Source organism: Mustela nigripes, chromosome 8 (assembly GCF_022355385.1).
Source record: "Mustela nigripes isolate SB6536 chromosome 8, MUSNIG.SB6536, whole genome shotgun sequence".
Lineage (NCBI taxonomy): Eukaryota > Metazoa > Chordata > Mammalia > Carnivora > Mustelidae > Mustela > Mustela nigripes.
In genome coordinates this window covers 55,985,026-56,003,216 of record NC_081564.1, presented here as the reverse complement: position 1 = coordinate 56,003,216, position 18,191 = coordinate 55,985,026, and the positions used below count along the sequence as shown (strand labels likewise).

The window sequence follows — 18,191 nt, the reverse complement described above, 5'->3', positions numbered from 1 at the left end:
CAAGCAACTCTTGCTACTGAGATGGCTGGCACATGGCTGGGGCTATGGGAGAAGTGCCTCACTTGTGTGGAGTGCACAGCCCAGGAAGCAAGCCCTGCAGACAGAGACTGAGTCGGGAGAGATGAATGCCAGACACTGGGGCTCAACACACGATGATGATTAAAAACATGGCGCCAACGGGAAGCTGTTCCAATCCAGAGAGTCCTTGGTGGAGGTAGACTGTCAGCATCTGAGGAGAGCATGGGGTGTTGTCTCCCTCTGAGGACTGCAACTGAGCACCCCTCACTTCATGTCTCCTAAATGAGCACAACAACACCTCTGTAGGGAGGCCCCTCATGCTGCCGTCAGAGAGCAAGGCTGGGGAGGGAAGAGTGCAGGCCACGGTGCCGAGCAGGGCACCCACACCCAAGCGCACGCCTCTAAGGACCTTGAAGCCCTGCCTTTGGTGCAGGTTCAGAAGTGACCACAATTAACTAAATCTGCAAGTCAGGAGCTGCCAGCCACCCCCCAAACCCAGCTTTTCCATCACCAGCCATGCCCGCCCATCACCTTGGACAGAGGAAGGACGTAAGGGCCTGCCTGATCTCTGGGCCTGCACTTAAGGGAAGAGGAGTTGCGAGAAGTTCCTGGGCCAGGGGCCAGGTAGTCCTTCTTCCTGCAGGAGGCATGAGTACAGAAAGGAGGACATGGCAAGAAATGCCTGGCGGCATAAAAGGCATCCAAAACCAGGACCTGTCTTCCTGGACCACATCCTAAGCGAGCAGACTGATGGGATCCCGGCATTGCCAGAATGCACTTAGCAAAGGCCAGAAAAATGTATTTGGCCAGAACCTGCACTGACCTGATTCAAGGGGCTTTAAACTAAATTTTAAGGTTGGAGTGCAGAGAGGAGAAAAAGGAGAAAGAAATCAAAATTAAACTGCATAAAGGGATGTAGAAATGGATAATCTAGGTAACGTGAAAGAAATCACTGAAAGGAAGAGATCCACAGTCTATTCAGAAAGAAGTAACAAGGAGACTGGTTGTCGCCATATTGGGGATGGGCCTGTAACCCAAACATGGCCATAGAGGGGAATGCTTTATCCAAAGAAAACAGACTTTTCAGGACAGAGAGGCTGGACGTGGGATCAGGATGGGAACCCATCAACATGAGAACCACAGGGAAAGAGGGAAAACTTCACTGCTTTTGTTGAGAGAATATAAAAGAGGGCCCGGTCAGACTGTGGGGCTTCCCTCATGCAGATCACAGAACTGCGAGGGAGAGGAGAGAGAGCAGGCCCTGAGGAATTCAGCCAAGGCAGAGGACAACTTCTAATAGCTAGTTCTCCTTGTCCCTCCAAAAGCCCATCACCAACTTCTCATCTTGTCTGGAAAATCTCACTGGACATCAAGCCCTGTGTACTGGGTACCAAGAGCCTTCTACACACTAGTGCGTCCCAGGAACTGCATACACACCACTCCATGGAGTCCTCACACCAGGAGTACGAAGATTATTGTCCCCATATGAGAAGGGAGGACACCTGTCCAGAGAGGTTAAGCAACATGTCCAGGCTACACTATGGGCTGGTTGTTCATAGCTGCTTCTCCAGACCCACTCTCTGCTCTGCTCTGTGCCCTGGGGAGGCTGGATCCCCTCACTTTCACAGAGAAGTAGCAGCACGGGAGGGAGGAAGGAGAGGCTGGTGTGTTTATGCCTCCACTCTCTTTACGTGGGGCCTCAGTCTGGCAGAAGTGGTCAGGTCACCATTTCTGCCTTGTGCTCTCCTCCCCAAGGCTATGGCTCTTGCTGAGTCCCAGGCATGACCAAGTTCCTCCAGGCCTGGAGGTGGGAGCAGTGCTGTTCATCTCTGGGGGCTTCTTGATGGTCCTGGGACATTTCCCACACCTCCGGGAACTGTCCCTTTACAGGCAGCCTTCAGGCACCCTCTGAGTGTTCATCTCCTTCCAGCCTCACCGACAAGCAGAGCGGGGATTTGAACCCCACCAGAACTGACTGAGAAGCCTAGGCTGTTAATTACGATGGTCCACTCTGAGATGGGTGACTTATGCTGTAAAGGAGAAGCACAGAATCACTCCTGAAGAGACAAACACACAAATATAACACAACCGTTCCAGGTCCGCTTTCATCCATGTCCCTAACAGCCGAGTCCAGAGTGTCCAGTTGGAATCCCCAATCATGCAACTTTTCTTTGAAGAGATAAACTGCTGGTAGAAGGATCTGAACTTAATAAGTCTTTGGGTGGCTTCAATTGATTTCTGTCTGTGATGGTGTCTCAAAGACTCTGCCAGGACTTGGCTTTCTGGCAGGTCTTACGAAACCAAGGGCTGGGCCAGCCAATTCTATAACAGTTGCTCCAGATCATGTACATTCCAGGGACCTCCCCAGTTCAGAGCTAATAACTAACACCATCAACTTTAAACTTGTGGTTTAATCACATAAATGTGAAAAAGGTCCCAAGAGAAAAAGCCCACAACTTTGAAAATTCTTTAGACTTCGCCTTTGGTGCTGGGCCAGTTCATGCTAAGCTGTTCACTCAGATTCACTCTAGAGCAGGATTTCTTGGCCTTAATACCATGGATATTTGGGGTTGGAGAATTCTTGGTTGTGGGAGGGCTGTTCTGTGTTCTGCAGGGTGCTTAGCAGCATTCCTAGCCTCTACCCACTAGAGGCCAACACCACCACCTCCTCAGTTGTGACAACTAAAAATATCTCCAGACACTGTCAAATGTCTCTTGGAGGGAGTGGGGGAGTGGGGTGGCAGGGAGCACCCTATGTCGAGAATCTTGACCCTAAAGGAACAGTTTCATTAAGATGGACTCAAACTCAGCCTCTCAAGCTTTATACAAACAACCCACTTTATCATGTGCAAAATACTGATCCATCCGTCTAGTGTTCATGTGTCTTCTAAATTTAGCCCAGTTTTATTATGATTATCAAAATTGAGAGCTAAATTTTCTAAACAGGCTCAGCCTAAGCCACCTCTTAAGATGAAAACCATATGTGGCCAAAGTTACCTTCGGATGGGGCCAAAATTACCTTTGGAAGGTAGTAGGTAGGTAGGAAGGTAGGCATCATTTAGAAGACACCATTTTGTAGAAACCATACCAACCCTCAGGGTTCCAACAAGGTGTTTGCTTCTCTTTAGTGGAATGTCATAAGAAGTACTGGGCTTGTAGTGGGGGGTCATGTGACCATGACACACAAAACCTTACACTCTAAAATCACATTTGGTATAGCATGCTGTTCATACTATCCAAAGGCACACGAAAGCTAGGAATGACTCAAGAAAAAACAGATCTGCGACCTCCATATTAGGGCTTACATGGAAACCAACACTTGAGCTGGATATTGTACAGGATCAGAAGCCCTTTTCAGATTGTAATCTTCACTCCCCTGACCCATGACCCCCAGATAATGCTTCTGATGGAGTTCACCTCATTAAAGATGTACAGAATGTAATTCCACTGTATTACCATCTAGGACAAAAAAAGAAGTTTCTAGTTTCAGGTCCAATTATTGCAATATTGGTTAATGGACAGATCTGATTTCAACTATAAACAGAAAACGACAAAAAAAAAAGAAAAAGCAATTTAAGATTATTTTTTCATGTCTCATTACTCTATCTGTACTCTATCAGTGCTTTATCATTATCTCGAACTCAAACCTTATGACCCCAAACATCAACCCCTGCGTATGAAGACTTCCTTTGAGCTTGCTTAAATTCTCCTAAAATCAGATAGAGAGACATTGTCTTGGCTCAGGATTGCTTCAGGATCAGAACAGGATCAACTCCAATATTCATTTGTCTTTCCATGCCCAGTACGGCTGGTGGAATTCCTAGATAAACTGCATGCTCATTTTCTTACAAGAGCAAAGAAGAAGACAAGCCTTTCCTCAAGGTTGAAGACATTATCTAATTCTAAATTGCCAATGCATCTCAAGAGCACCTCTGGCCCTTGTCATGGACCCAGACATGGATCCATGACATAAAAAAAAAACCTATTTTGGAAAGTCTACACAAGCATTAAAATGGATAGTCCTGAGTAATAGCAGCTAGCAAATAAATTGACTAAACTTGAGGTTTCTTGTTAATTCACTTTTTCCAGCTCAGCAGGAAATAGTTACTTTTAAGTAGATGTTCTAATGTAATTAGCAGCAACACTCACTCAGTATTTATTGGTATCTCTGATGTGCCAGGCACTGTGTTAGGCATAAGGAAGTCAGATATGAAAAACAACTTCCCCAAAATATTTTTCAGGATAAAGTGGTCTATCCAAGAGATATTATGGGATCAAAACAACTATTATCTAAAGAAAATATTAGCTCTTCTTGCCAGCAGAGTCTGACCCCATCTAGGCAGAACCAGCTGGTCTAGAATGGGAGTACAACTAAAAATCTCACTCTTAAACTCTCACCCCAAGCAGTTGACCCTTCTTCACTTATATCTAGTCACTAATCCACTTAGTCAATAACTTAGTTTATCTGAACTTGTTAGCAAATTCATTCATAAACAAATGGAGAAAGATCCACTTAAAACAAGGGGTATTTTAATAGGTGGCTTAATATAATCTCAACTATCAATTTATCAAGAATCATCCTCTGAGTTTTCTTCCTCCATTAGGGTTAGATCCTTAGAAGGAAATAGCCCACATATGTCAATTCTCTGCAAAAGTTCCCTTTCTGCACTAAACCCACTGTCCTTCCTTCAGTCTTTAGAGAGTGGTCTATATTGGCAAATACATGTCCAATACATCATGACCCATGTAGTAAATTTCTGCATATAGGATAAAAAGCTGTCTCTATAGATAAGTGTGTCTGTGGGGTGCCTGGGTGGCTCATTTGTTAAGTGTCTGCCTTTGGCTCAGGTCATGATCAAGGTCCTGGGATCAAGCCCTGCATCGGGCTCTCCACTCAGTGGGAAGCCTGCTTCTCCCTCTCCCACTCTCCCTGCTTGTGTTCTTCTCTCACTGTGTCCCTGTCAGATAAATAAATAAAATCCTAAAAAAAAAAAAAGATTAGTGTTTTATTTTTTCATGCTATTTGTTCATTCACTAGATCATAAAACATTTACCTAATATCTATTTCTGCTCCAAGCATTAGGAGATAACAAAGGTGACTGTGGGCATGGACTCTCCTCTGGGAAGATGACACGGGAGAGGGGGGAAATTTTAACACAGAGATGTGGGGGACGGGGGACAATTTACTACATATACAGTGAGCTAAGCCCTGTATCCCTGGTATGCACAAGATGTAAGGGAAACACATAAGAGGAATCAAAGGAGGCTTTAGAGAAGATCCTTCAACTAGATGGCTAAGAGCTCAGAGGGCACCCAGTGGAAGAGGTCTTTTAAGCACAGAGGAAATGTGAGAAAACATAGCACCTTTCAGATAGCAACAGTGTTTGGCGCTGATGAAATGTAACATGTAGAACATGTTGTGGAGGCAAAAGACTGGTAGTAGAGATCAGATAACCAAAATCTTGAGTGCCCATAAGGACTTGTTATAGATAATGGAGAGCCACTAGAGCTATTTAAAGACAGATATATATATATATATATATATATATATTTTTTTTTTTTTTTTTTGGGTTGGGATGCTAATAAGAACCTGGAAGATATGAGATCTATTAGAAGCTATTGAAATGGTCCAGATGAGAGATGGTTAAGAGCAGGGTTAAGACAGAGGCAATGGGGAGACAGGAAAGAGGGCTGAGTTGAGAGAAAGGAGCACATGAACACTTGGTAACTGCACGGAGGTGTGAGCATTGAGGGAGTTGTCAAAAATTATATGCATGCTTCCAGCTTAAATGACTAGGCCAAAAGAGATGGTCTAAACCAGATGAAGACTGGAAGGTATGAACAGGTTTGAGGGGGTAGGGAGTTTATGGGTGAGAGATGGGCACAGCTCCCATCTGAATGTCCCTGATGGGCACCTGTTGAGTGTGGCATGTCTGCAGAACATTCAGATGCTGATGTCTAAGGAGGTTGGATCCATGTGTCCTAAACTCCAGAAGGCCAAGGCTGAAGATGCAGACCTGGTAGTTTTCATCAATGGCAGGGAGATCAAAATCACATGTGGGGATGTGAGAAAACAGCCAGAAGTTAGGCATAAAAACAGAGGGTTTTGGAGAAAGGTCCCTTGGAAAATCCCAATGCTTAGGAGGCAGGCAGGCAGAACAGTCAGTAGGAAGACTGAAACAGAATGACGAGAAAGACTGAGATAAGTGATGAGAAAACAGTGATGAGAAATGCAGAAGATATGACAGCCAAGTAACATGCTGAATCTGGAGATTATCTAGAGAATACATAAGGACCAAAAGCTGCCCAGTCTAGAGAGTCAACGAGAATCTACTGGAACTTCCAAATGGATCTGGCAGAGGCAGCTTTCTCAGAGGATGTTCCAGCTTCAGAAGGCTCTAAAGATTCGTGCCATGCTCAGAGGCAGATAAGATGCACTGCAGGGTCACCGACCCCTGGAATTCTCCTGCAAAAGCATACTTTAGGGACTGGAAGATCAATGTGTGATTGTCCTGCCACATTGCAAATAGTGTATCATTTGGCACAAATGCCTTATCAGGGTGGGTGGGGGAAAATCAGGGGTGGTAGAGTGGGGGCAGGGTGGTAGAGTGGGGGCAGTGGTGCTGGAGGGAAAAGTGGAATGGCAGAGGCTTGATCAAGGTCCTGACCACAGCTAGGACTGCTACAAGGAACTGGGTAATTATTCACCTTTGTTATTTCTCAGTTCTTAGTCAACAACTCTGGAAATTCAAAGTACCACACTGACTGAAGAATGCTCAATGTTCCTACCTATAGAGGCCTCCTGAATGTCCCCAGGAGCATTAACCCAAGGCTCTCACCTGGGATGAAAGGCGCTGACGTCTTTCCAGATTCCCTGTTAGTGCTTCCAGATGCAGACAAGCTCATTCACCCCCAGGGCCTGCTCCAGAATGGGTCCTGTAACTTCTGATGCACTTTCTTTTTGTCAAGTAAGAACAAGCTAATTCCTATTCTAAAACTGAATATTTTGTTTCCATTAAACAGATTTTAAGATGCAAATTTGTAAATGTTGGTTAAAAACGATTATAATGCAATCTTGGAAACAATTCTCCATGGGCCTCTCCTGTTTCTGCAGTCTTACAAGCAGAGGCATGGACAGTCTTTGCTCTGGGATATCTTTCTGAAGATGTGTGCATAGTGAATGGCCTTGGAAGGCAGAGATGGTGCCTCCCCATGGAGCAAAGGACTGGCTGGTTTAGCGCTTGCTGTGATGAAGATAAGGTCTCCCTCTGCCCACTATAAAAGATGAGCGGTCCCTAGGCTCAAGGTTCCTCTCTGTGTATGCAGCCATCACTTGGACCTATTTGCATCAACTTGAAGGAACTGGGGCTTGGAGAAATGGCACAGATGCTGATACTTTGACTACTACTGTTGCTATGTGTAATCAAGTCCATTGTCTCCGACCCTGCAGTTTCATACCTTGTGCCTCCATCCACAAAGCTGTGGCAGACTAACTTATTAACTGACAAGCATACTTCAGAGTTTTTGACACCTAATTACTACCTGTGAAATGATCATGTTGATCACACAATACCATTCCTTAATGTTTCCAGCCCATTCCCTGCCTTGTCTTCACTTAAGCATACTTAAGACTCATATATGCTCTACTTCAAAAGGATTCAAGACTATGTCTGAAAATATGGCGCATGAAATCACGCTGCAGGCCACTGTCATATTCTATAGGAGAAAAAAAGGGAGAGTTTTACCCTTCTCCATTTTTAGAGACAGAGAAAAAGCGAGGCAGGAAAAGAGAATGATTTGCAAGGGCTCATAAAGCAGTTCCACGGCAGGTGTAGCCAGCAGTGCCTTGGGCTTGGGGAGAGTTTCTGAGAGGTTCTAACTGACCAAATGGCATCAAGTCGCAGCCGTCAGGTGGAGTGTGGGGGAGGTGGGGCTGCCCTGAGTCACATTAACCACAAGGAATCTAGTTTCTTGCCAGTGCATGAAATACTGGACTGGAGGCGTCCAAAATCTCTATGCAAGGGAACCAGCATGCATTACGCTGATGACCGATGATATTCCATCGCTACTGTGCCAACTGGAAACAGGATACCAGATGTTTTTGATTTCTGCCATGTGGATTGGGTAACTCAGGAGAGTGTCTACACCTGAAGGAGACTCAAAACATGTCACACAAGGCGACAAAGGTGCTCAGTCAATGACTGGTAACAATGACAAAAGCTGTGATGATGAACGATGCCCACGTGAAAAATGATTACTCACATAAGCCAATGGAACATTTCAGGATATAACTATAGGCTATATTTTATTTCCAGGTGAGAAGATAAGGTAGCTAGAGGAAGAGTGCTATTTACCAGCACTTTAAAAGCTTGGATCTATGACAGAAAACATCGTACAGCATGTCAGTAATTTCTGTAAATGCCTCCAGGTGAATGTTGGTGAGTAGGCCATGGCCATACAGGTTACAGTGTAGATCTCCAAGGCCCAACAAGACATTTGGAAATATCTAGGAATCCAGGTATGGGAAGGAAAAATAAACCACCATTGAAAATATTTTTCCCTGACATAATACAGTGTGGGAAAATTTTCAAATGCGTCTCTAAAGTATGATTTCTGTGTGCATTGTAAAGAGCACTGAGCTAAAAATAAAAATAATCTAGCCATAATGTATGCTTTCATGGCTGCATTGAGGGCAAAAGCCACTTGTGGTCTCATGACAGCAGCTGCTTTTGAACGGGAAAGGTAATTTCTCTCCACTTAGCCTTGGGGTGGACTCCGTGGTATCAGTCAAGGAGCAAGAAAGCCACCCAGAACTAGCCTCCAGGAAAGGTAGTTCCCCACAGGGCCACCTGACAGGGACCAACATCAATGCCCAGTTTTGAGATGGATGATGTCTCCATTTTGTTTCCACGAAGTAAGTTATGTGGATCTGGGGTACCCACTGGGGTAACAGGTTACTGGGTTTAAATGATTTCATTTGTGGGTACGCAGATTACTTCTGTTCCTCAGCAACTTTCTCAAGAGTCATAGCAAAGAATCCGCTCCCAATAAGAATACTGAATCTTTTTCTCTAATTAGTGAGAATAACTTATTTCCAAAGACATCTGCGAGTTTCTGAAAATAACCGGAAGTAAACTTACTAGATATTCTGATCTGTACTACTAGGGCTGAGTGAAAATAAGGCAAGGCTAATTAAGGCAATGAAGAGAGAGGTCCTTTATGTTTACCTAAATTGGGGGCTGATTGTCTCCATGAATTGCAGCACAGTGCAAATGAGAACACATGTATGTGTTTGCTCCTCACTTGGGCCTGGTAGTTTCACACAGAGGAAAAATATTCAGACCATCACCATGAAGTCTAGGCAGTCCTGGGACACACATCTGCTGGGAGCCACAAGAGGGCCAGATGGAAAAATAATTCAAGCACACACTGACGCGATGGTGGGGGCAGTGGCTTAAAGTTATACAAAAGTCAGAGCAGATTTAGCTGGGAAAGGCTTCTGGCTGAGGGACCTCACTAGATGGCCCATAATGCTATTGGCATTTTAACATTTACCTTTCCTTCTTTCTAAATATATTTTGTAAGAGCAAAGGTAAAGGAGGGGTTTAATGCTTTCCTATCTTCTGCTAATAAAAATTCTGTAGAATCTTTAATAAACCAAAAAACCATAAAGTGACCTTTCATCCCGAGATATATATAATTCAGTCGCAAATATCAGTTTTTCCTCTCTTTTGCAAACATAACTCTGAAATGTAGGCTGCAACATATGTAGGAGGTCAAAGCAAAGGGATGGTACAGTGTGAACGTGATCACTACCACAAATACCGGGGTGCTGTGATGCCCTCATAAATGGCTGGGTCGAGCAGAAAAATATGGCTTCTACCCCCAGGATGATGTCCCCTCGTTCTGCAAATGGTGTTCCTTCCCATCTATCTGAATCTCAGTAAAATATGGGTAGCAGCATCTCCCGCGCCTCCTCGGATGCTCGAGGAGGGGTTGAGTAGTAGCATTTGTGAGGAGGGACAGAGAACTACAGAAGCGTGAAGATGATCACCCTAGGATTCCACAAGGAGAGAGAATGAAAGAGCGAGTCAGCCCCGGGCCCGTTTGGACCACAGAGTGCCAGGTGTTTGGAGCGGGACAAACATCTGGATGTGTCATCAGATTTTCTTTTTATTCTTCCCCCAGATGTTGGGACATTGCAAATGTGAGGGATAAGCAAAAAACTACTGTGAGCCTTTAATAATGGAAGCTGGTAAGAAGAACAGACTAAGAACTGGAGACTAGTAGAAGGTTTCAGAGAACCACAACCAGCTAGGCTGACAGAAGGCTTGCTGCCAGCCCAGCTTTGTGTTTCTGCCTTTAGGGCTAAGGTCTCCAAATGGGAAGGTAGTCTCAGCCCCTTTCTGAGACCACCCTCTTACAGCATTTCCTCTTATACACTTCCAATCGCCAATTATGCCTTTCACCAATGTATTAGGACACAGGTATCAGATTGCTTGGCTGGTTCCAACTGATGTGGATAATTAATGTATGACGGACAGCTTTCCGGATTTCACAGGAACCACTACTTTGTTTTTTTAGACAAAGCAAACATGATACGATGTTATTGCATTAATTTGTAATAATGTCTCATTTTAAGCCCAGCATCCCTACTTCAGATGAGTGTGGTGTGAATTCTGTCAAACATTCTCTCAGTCTGAGTCAGTTCTCTGAAGAGGAAAAGGACACCTACTATTAATCTCTCTCAAAGCATACTGAAATAACTTTATTTTCCCCAATGCATATTGCATGTACCCCAAATAAGTATCTTCTGTCTTCTTACTGTAGTTTAACATATTCTGCCTTTTCGGGTGCCTGGGTGGCTCGGTCGGTTAAACATGTGCCTTCAGCTCAGGTCAAGATCCTAGGGTCCTGGGATTGAGTCCTGCATAGGGCTCCCCGCTTGGTATTGGGCTCCCTCCTCAGTGGGAACTCTGCTTCTTTCTCTCTCTCTCTCTCTGCCCCTCCCCCCACTCATACTGTCTCTCTCTCTCTCTCTCCAAAATAAATAAATAAATAAATAAATAAAATCTTTTAAAAAATATATTCTGCCTTTACAATTGGACAGAACAATTTCGAGTTTGACCATCCCCAGGCAAAATTCTTGAGGAAATGTCTTTTCATCACAAGCATCAAGAAGACGAAAAGTTTTGAGGACAAACAATATTTATAGATACTGACAATTCTCTCTCAGCTTGGGGCCGCTCTGTATTTCCCAGTTTAGACAGCCATTCCGCAAACTGGAGAGGGTACAACTCTTAGAGTTAAAAGTCCCCAGATTAAGTGGTGAACCGCAGCTTCGCAGGGGAATGGTTTTCATCTCGCTTCTGGCAATATCACAATTTAGATCAAGCAGGGATACCAGGCAGGGGCTGGAAAGCACAGAGCTGTCACAGAACAGTCTGTTTATCTGAGTCTTCGAGTCTCAGGATTTTCAAACCAACATTACTCATCTATGACTGACCCATCTGCCTGGGACAATCTTCCCCAGCTCGGGGACCAGCAGGAACTGGACATGATAGAAAGCCGCAGGGAAGCCAGCCTGCTCCTACAGAATGAGCCCCGAGGCTTGGAGAGCCCGCGAGGACTTGGACGGACAACACTGTTCCGTTACATCCAGTTCTGCTGAGGTCATGCAGTGCTGCCTCGCTGAAATTCAACTTGACGCCATATTTAGTCAGTACCTCTGAGAGTTAAAAGTTGAGCTTGTCTGTTGTCTTCAGTTGGCCAGGCTGCAAGCCATAACACCCGGTCACACTGAAAAGTGCTAGCTGCAGGCTCGTCAACACACGGCATAGACGCCAGTGCCCAAGACCCATCCTCTCTGTTAATATGAGAGAGAACGGACCCACCATCCTCAGAGCCATCAGGAAAACATCTGATGCTTCAGGCTGCAGCATACAACATTGTTTTTCTCCAAATAAAGCTAAGATGACAGACAATCTCTCCAGAGAGAGCCCGTCTGTCTCCACACAAGCGTCTACACCCACACCACACGCGCCAGTAATCGCTACTATCTTCCCTTTCTTCTGATTCAATGTTTAACTCCTATTTCCACTGGGTCTGCATTTTTTCTTTGCTTGCTTTGATTAATTTTATTCTCCATCAGTTTAATTGGAAACAGACCCATAATTCCCAAGGTCAGAACATTTTAAAGTGGCCACTTTATTGGGCAGAGCCAATAAATAAATAATATCCAAATTATAGGGTTCGAAGTTAATACCCTGTGATTAAGGAAGAAAATGGCCAAGGAAGCTTGCACTGACAATCTTCACACACAATTCTGCTTTCACAGAAGTGACTCTGAAGGCAGCTGGTTTATTCGCATGGTGCAGTTGTCCTGAGTTTACCCTCGGTGACTACTCGGTACCACTCTGCATGGAGTAATGGTCCCTACTGCCCAGAAGCTTAACACGAATTACCCCATCAGAGTTCCCTCCACTCTCCTGGCACTCACCTTGGGGATGCTGAGCTGTTCCCAGAGAGGAGGAGGATCCCGGGAGAGCCTCTTCTGAGTCTACAGACGGAGGGCTACAGCGAGGGGTGGGGGAGGAAGGGGCTGCCCGGGAGGTCAGGTCCAAGGAGAGGTCACCTCTGCCCCGGCTCGCACTCCGGCTTCTCAGTTCCTTCTCATGTGCCTCGGCTGCCAACTGCTCCAAGTATTTGTATCTGAAAGTTAAATTCCAAAGGGTTTCCGTAAAAAGAAAGAGGAGCCTGTGGCCGGTGCTTGTTTATGCCTGAGACACCTGCAGAGTGAGCTGGTTTCCTGATGCACAGAGCACAGCGCGGGCCGGCTGGAGGGCCGGTCTGCCAACAGCAGCCAGCAGAGCCAAGATGCTAATGATTAAAAGCCCCGCATCATTCGTAACCAAACAAATTGGGAGAAATGGCAACATCACACAGTCTCCAGATCCTGGATCACTGCTGCAGAATCCGATTTTGCTCTTTTAGGAAACATTTGTACAAATAAGCCAAACAGCAATAATGCCCATTACAGAGCCCCAGCAGTGACAGCTGAAAACCACACGCACTCCGGGCTTGCAGCTGTGAGATGGGAGGGTGCCTTGGTGAGGCGGGGAGAAACAATGCCCCCCAAATACCAAAAGGGCTTGTTGGACGAAGCCCTCCCTGAATTTCTGAACCTGCTTCAATGTTAACAGCAATACGACTGGAATTCACTTTGTTCTCTCCGTGTCGACCATGGAAACTTTTTTATATTCTAAAATATTTCTGAGTAGGACTCAGACATCCAATAGCTTGGACCTGACGTCACATATAGTTTTTTCATCAAAGTCAGTTTAAAAGAACAAAGATACATCTGTTTTGCATTTCAGGCAGGCAGAACCCACTAACTGTTTATTAAGACCAGCTACCAATCATATTCCTCATAGTGCGCTTTATAGATCAGACCAAAATAACTTTGAAATATGTGCCTCTTCCAGATGTCTGCTAATTTTACCCACCATTATTTGTTCAGAAATAAGTTTCTGAACTCAGCTGTAGCAGGTTTCTATCGCACCATCCGCTGGACTCTGAGACAGGTTATTCAAGACCCTCACTCCCATCCAGCCAGATTCACTGCTGTGGTTCCTCCCAACAGGCAAGCCCCCCGAGACTCCAGCCCACTGAAGCCCCCACCAGACACTGCACACAGTGTTCCAAATTCACCCACATCAGAAAGGCAGAGCGTATACATGAAACCTTTCAAAAGAATGCACTGATAAAGCATGCAGTTTTTCATGCATCCGGAAGGTGGGTGGGGCTCTCCCAGGTCTGTCGGTCTGTCTGTCCACGGTCATCACCCCTGCTCCCTGCCAGTCCAGAGGCAATCTGCCCTGTGGGCCAGGCTCGCATGCGTGTATCCCTCAGCGAGGCCTGCCTTGACCACCACAGCTGGAAGTGATCTTGGCCTTGCCTCTGAACTCATGTCGGATATGTAGTCCATTCAACTCAGATGGCATTTTACATTTACTGCCTGGCATATTTAGTCATCTTTTCACATGTGTGTGTCTGTTCTCAACAAGCAGATAATAGGATTTCTGAGAACAGAAGATCACCATCCTTTGTTCTTTCCCTCAGCGCCTTGCATTAGCCCAGCCAAGGAGAAGCAGGCAAGGCATGCGGCACCCTGCCTACTGAGGTCTCTCTGCAGCCCCGGAGGCCAGGGTGGCAAATGAACCCATTTCACTTGTTGGGGGAGGGAGCCTCTTCTCGCGGTGAATGTCTGATAAAAGACGTGTGATGGGTCTGCATACGAGAACGTCTGGGGCATGATTTGAAGGACAGCTGCCTCATGGTGACAGGGCAGGGGAACTCTGCCCAGACAGAAAGCTTCAGAAACTCCGGACTTCCCTTGCCAATGATGTCCCATCTCAAAAGGCAGGAGAGGTAACAAAAGGAAGCTATTTCTGAGCTTAATTGGACCAGCAAGGAAAACCACCTAGCTGTGCAATCTTGGAAGAAGGTGACCTTGAGGGCAAGAGTCAGAGCCCCAACGGGGAGCATATTCTAAATGAGGTGGTGTCCCCTTCAGGCCAGGAATGCTGCAGGCCCGGGAGGTATGTGGGAGGTATGGCCCCTCTCTGAGTCCAAGCCTTCTGCCACAGGAGAAAGGGGCAGCCGAGAAATGGAGCTCGGACAAGGAGATCCAAGGCTCCAAGCCAGGAGGCCAAGCCAATGATGAAATTCATTTCAGGGGTCACAGCCCTGGACCTGGCCTCTCCAAAGCCTTACCTGCGGGAAGCCAGACTAGCAGGGATGTGAGGGTTCACCCCACTTTCTAGGGGACGCCAGGGGTTGTTCATACCGGGTCTGGATAAATAGGACTCAAGGTTTCCTACCAGATCACAGATGTCATCCAGAGAGGATCCAGGGGACATGGGGAGAGTCGAGGATTTCATATGAAGTCTTCTGAGGCTTATCTGGTAGACAAAAATGGTGGGGGACAGGGCCTGGGGACTTGTTCGACGGGTCTCAAGTTTCAGTTTTACAAGATGAAATGAGTTCTGGAGATGGCTCAGACAACAATGGGACCATCTAACACTATTAATTGTATATGTAAAATGGTTAAAATGGTAAATTTGATATTATGGGTATTTTGTGACAGTTAAAGACTTATCTTTTTATATTTATTTCTTTATTTTTGAGAGAGAGAGACTATGTGCACATGTGCATGCTGTGGGAGGCGGCAGGGGGGACAGAGGGAGGAGAGAGTGAGAATCTCAAGCAGTCTCCATGCCCAGCATGGACCCTCACGACCCTGAGATCAAGACTGGAGCTGAAACCGAGTCGGATGCTTAACTGACTGAGGCACCCAGGGGGCCCACAATTTAAGACCTATAAGAAAGGGCAGGGACAGGGGACACCGAAGTCAAGAGTGACTAAATCTTTGTGAGAGATCAGTGCCCGTGTCTACCTGCAATGGGCCAGAGAGGTGAGGGGACCTGGCGGGCCTGGGAAGGGCTAAGCCACCTGGCATTTATGGGCATAGGGAGGAAGCTCGCCCTATGTCACCATATTCCCTTACAGACAGACTCTGAGTGCCCTGAGAGGCCCAACAGTACCTCATCACAGGAGCCCAGCAGTCCATGAGATGATGGTCATAGGTCCCTGTGGCTTTGCAACAAAACCCCCACCCGACAGACCCTCCTGAAGTTTCCTGTCTGCAAAGCATTGGGCTTTCCAACCACAGACCACAGCCTCAAAGAAAGACTTTTCACCTTTCCCACTTTCAGCTAAACATTCCCATTTATCCTACCTCTGTCCATATCTTTTGTTTATTCATTCCTCTTTTCATTATTTATTGAACATTTGTTGAGTGCCTGTCATGTGCTAAGAGCTGCCGTAGGTACTAGAGATTTCATAATAAACAAGGAACCCCCCCCCCCCCCGCCTCGTGGATCTCACAGTTCAGTGGGAGAGATAGACAAACAAACCTTAGGAATGAATTCACACATCCGCCAAGGTCATGGGCTGCAGGGGCTGGTAGGACGCTCGAGGGAACATACAGAAATTGCTTGACTTGAGATTAACCCAAACCTACTCACTGATGACTTTTCCTGCCACTCTTCTACTTGTGAGCTCTTCCTTACGTTAAACCAAAATCTGGCTCCTTCTAAGTTCTATCTGTCTGAGGACAGATCCTCAGACCTGCTAAGCAATGCTCAGAATTCTCTCTTACTGCTTCACTCATCACTTACATGGGTCACATCTCCAGTCCTAGCCCAGTCTGACCTTCCCCTTGCGCTCTGTTCCTATAACCCCCACTTGTCACAGGCATTCCAATGCCACCCCCCTCAGACCAATCCCTGCCCCAACCCTACCCCAACATACATTCAGCCTTGATCTCATTCCTTCTTATTCCCTTAGAAAGATTACTTGTGAATGTCACTTAATCATGAACAGATAAAGCGGAAATAGCAGATAAAATCGGAAGTAGCACCTCAACAGAAACTTATTCTGGGTCTGCACTATTGTCAATAAAATAGTTTTGCCTGAGATTATGAAATGAGATAATGGGAAATCAATAAAAATAAAATCAAATGTGCCTGGATGGCCATTACATCTCAAAATAGCAAAGCCACATTCATCTTGTTATACTACAAACCTTAAAAAACCCTCTGCTGTGACTCTGGCCATTTTTCTCTGAGTCATTGTATTTAGAATAAGAGACATGGGACCCAACAAACACACCTGGCTCTACCAAGAGTTGCTAGGGACACCTGGGTTGCACAGTTGGTTAAGTTATCTGACTCTTGGTTTCAATAATGACCTCAGGGTCATGAGATCGAGCCCTCTGTCCGGCTCTGTGCTCAGTGGGGAGTCTGCTTAAGTTTCTTTCCCTCTCTCTCTCTGCCCTTTTCCCTGCTCTCTAAAATAAAAGATGTTAAAAAAAAAAAACCTTTCTAGATGGAGTCCTCTTATTTTTTAAACTCTTTCCACCTCTGACTTACAGTTTACCCATTCATTTCTGAATTCCATTGCACTTGGAGATCTTATCTTTTCTTGGTCTACCAGAAAGCCCCCAAAGCTTTCCAAACAAGGACAAAAGTTTATATCCTTCTCTCCCTTCTTCACCAGGTAACTCAAGAAGCAAACTAACCAAGAAAAGTGGCTGGTCCAAACCAAAGGGAAATTCTTGGCTGCTTCCACAACCCTCCATGTAAGCAGAGATGGGGTCCACATGAGGCCATAGAAAGCTTGCTCCTGCACTGGTGAAGAAGGCCCAGGCAGATGGCTACATGGGGCAAAGACTGATGTCAGAACAAGAGGAACCAGGAAACGAGTGGCAAACACCCCTCTGTGTAGGTTTTCCAGGCATGAGTGATGCTGTGATTTGATATCCAGAGAGGGAGCCTTCAATGGTTTGGGAAAATTCTGAGATCAGTCTGAGCCAGTACAGGCCTTGATATCTCCCCAGAAGCTTTCAAATTTTGCTTGTGCAGACATAACCTGACAGTCAAGTTGTCAAAAGCTAAAAAAAAAAAAAAAAGCTTAAAAAAAAAAAAAAAAAGAAGTTTCTGGAGGTAAGCTAAAAAATAAAATGAAATTTGGTTTGGTTTCTTAAGCCTAGGCATGAAGTTGATAGCATTTTCAGTAGAAGTCTACATACCCCAGTGTCAAAAAGGGTATGAATTAGAAAAACAGGAGTTTCTTGTTTCTTTTGCTCTAAATTTGCTGGCTGCAACTGGTTATTATGATGGCAATAATCTAATAAAACACTGGAATTAAAACAATGCCATAGTTTTGCTTATAAGTCTGACCTAAGCATCTAATTTTTTTAATTGGACACAGGCAGACTCTACTCTTCCTGCTCTCAGACTGTCTTGAACTATTTAGCTGAAGGTGTCTAAGGAAATTCAGCAAAATTCCACTTATTGGCATAGTTCACAGATGGTGAGTTTCCCCACAGGTTCTAGTAAGAAATCGTCCTTTCCATTGCTCCGTGTAATATCGCCATCTAGTGGTAGAGGGAATTACTACAGAGTCAAAACTCGTCTTGCAGGTTTACTTCCAGAAAGTTTCTTTTGCTTATCCTAGTTTATCAGACATTGAATACATTCACTTTGGATATTTTAGTAGGATTCATAGCATGCTGCCATAAAAAAATAGTTTACATCTCAGTATTTTAA

The 18,191-nt window shown here is 45.3% G+C and overlaps 1 protein-coding gene across 10 annotated transcripts in view; it reads right to left on the bottom strand.

Annotated features, from left to right (window-relative positions):
• The window catches only part of FHOD3 (formin homology 2 domain containing 3), a 471,315-nt gene that overhangs the window by 69,916 nt on the left and 383,208 nt on the right, over window positions 1–18,191 (bottom strand). For all 10 annotated transcript variants that reach the window (XM_059409488.1, XM_059409491.1, XM_059409490.1 and 7 more), the window contains one exon: window positions 12,518–12,729. In XM_059409488.1, the coding sequence (XP_059265471.1) occupies window positions 12,518–12,729 (212 nt within the window). The remainder of the gene's footprint in view (window positions 1–12,517; window positions 12,730–18,191) is intronic.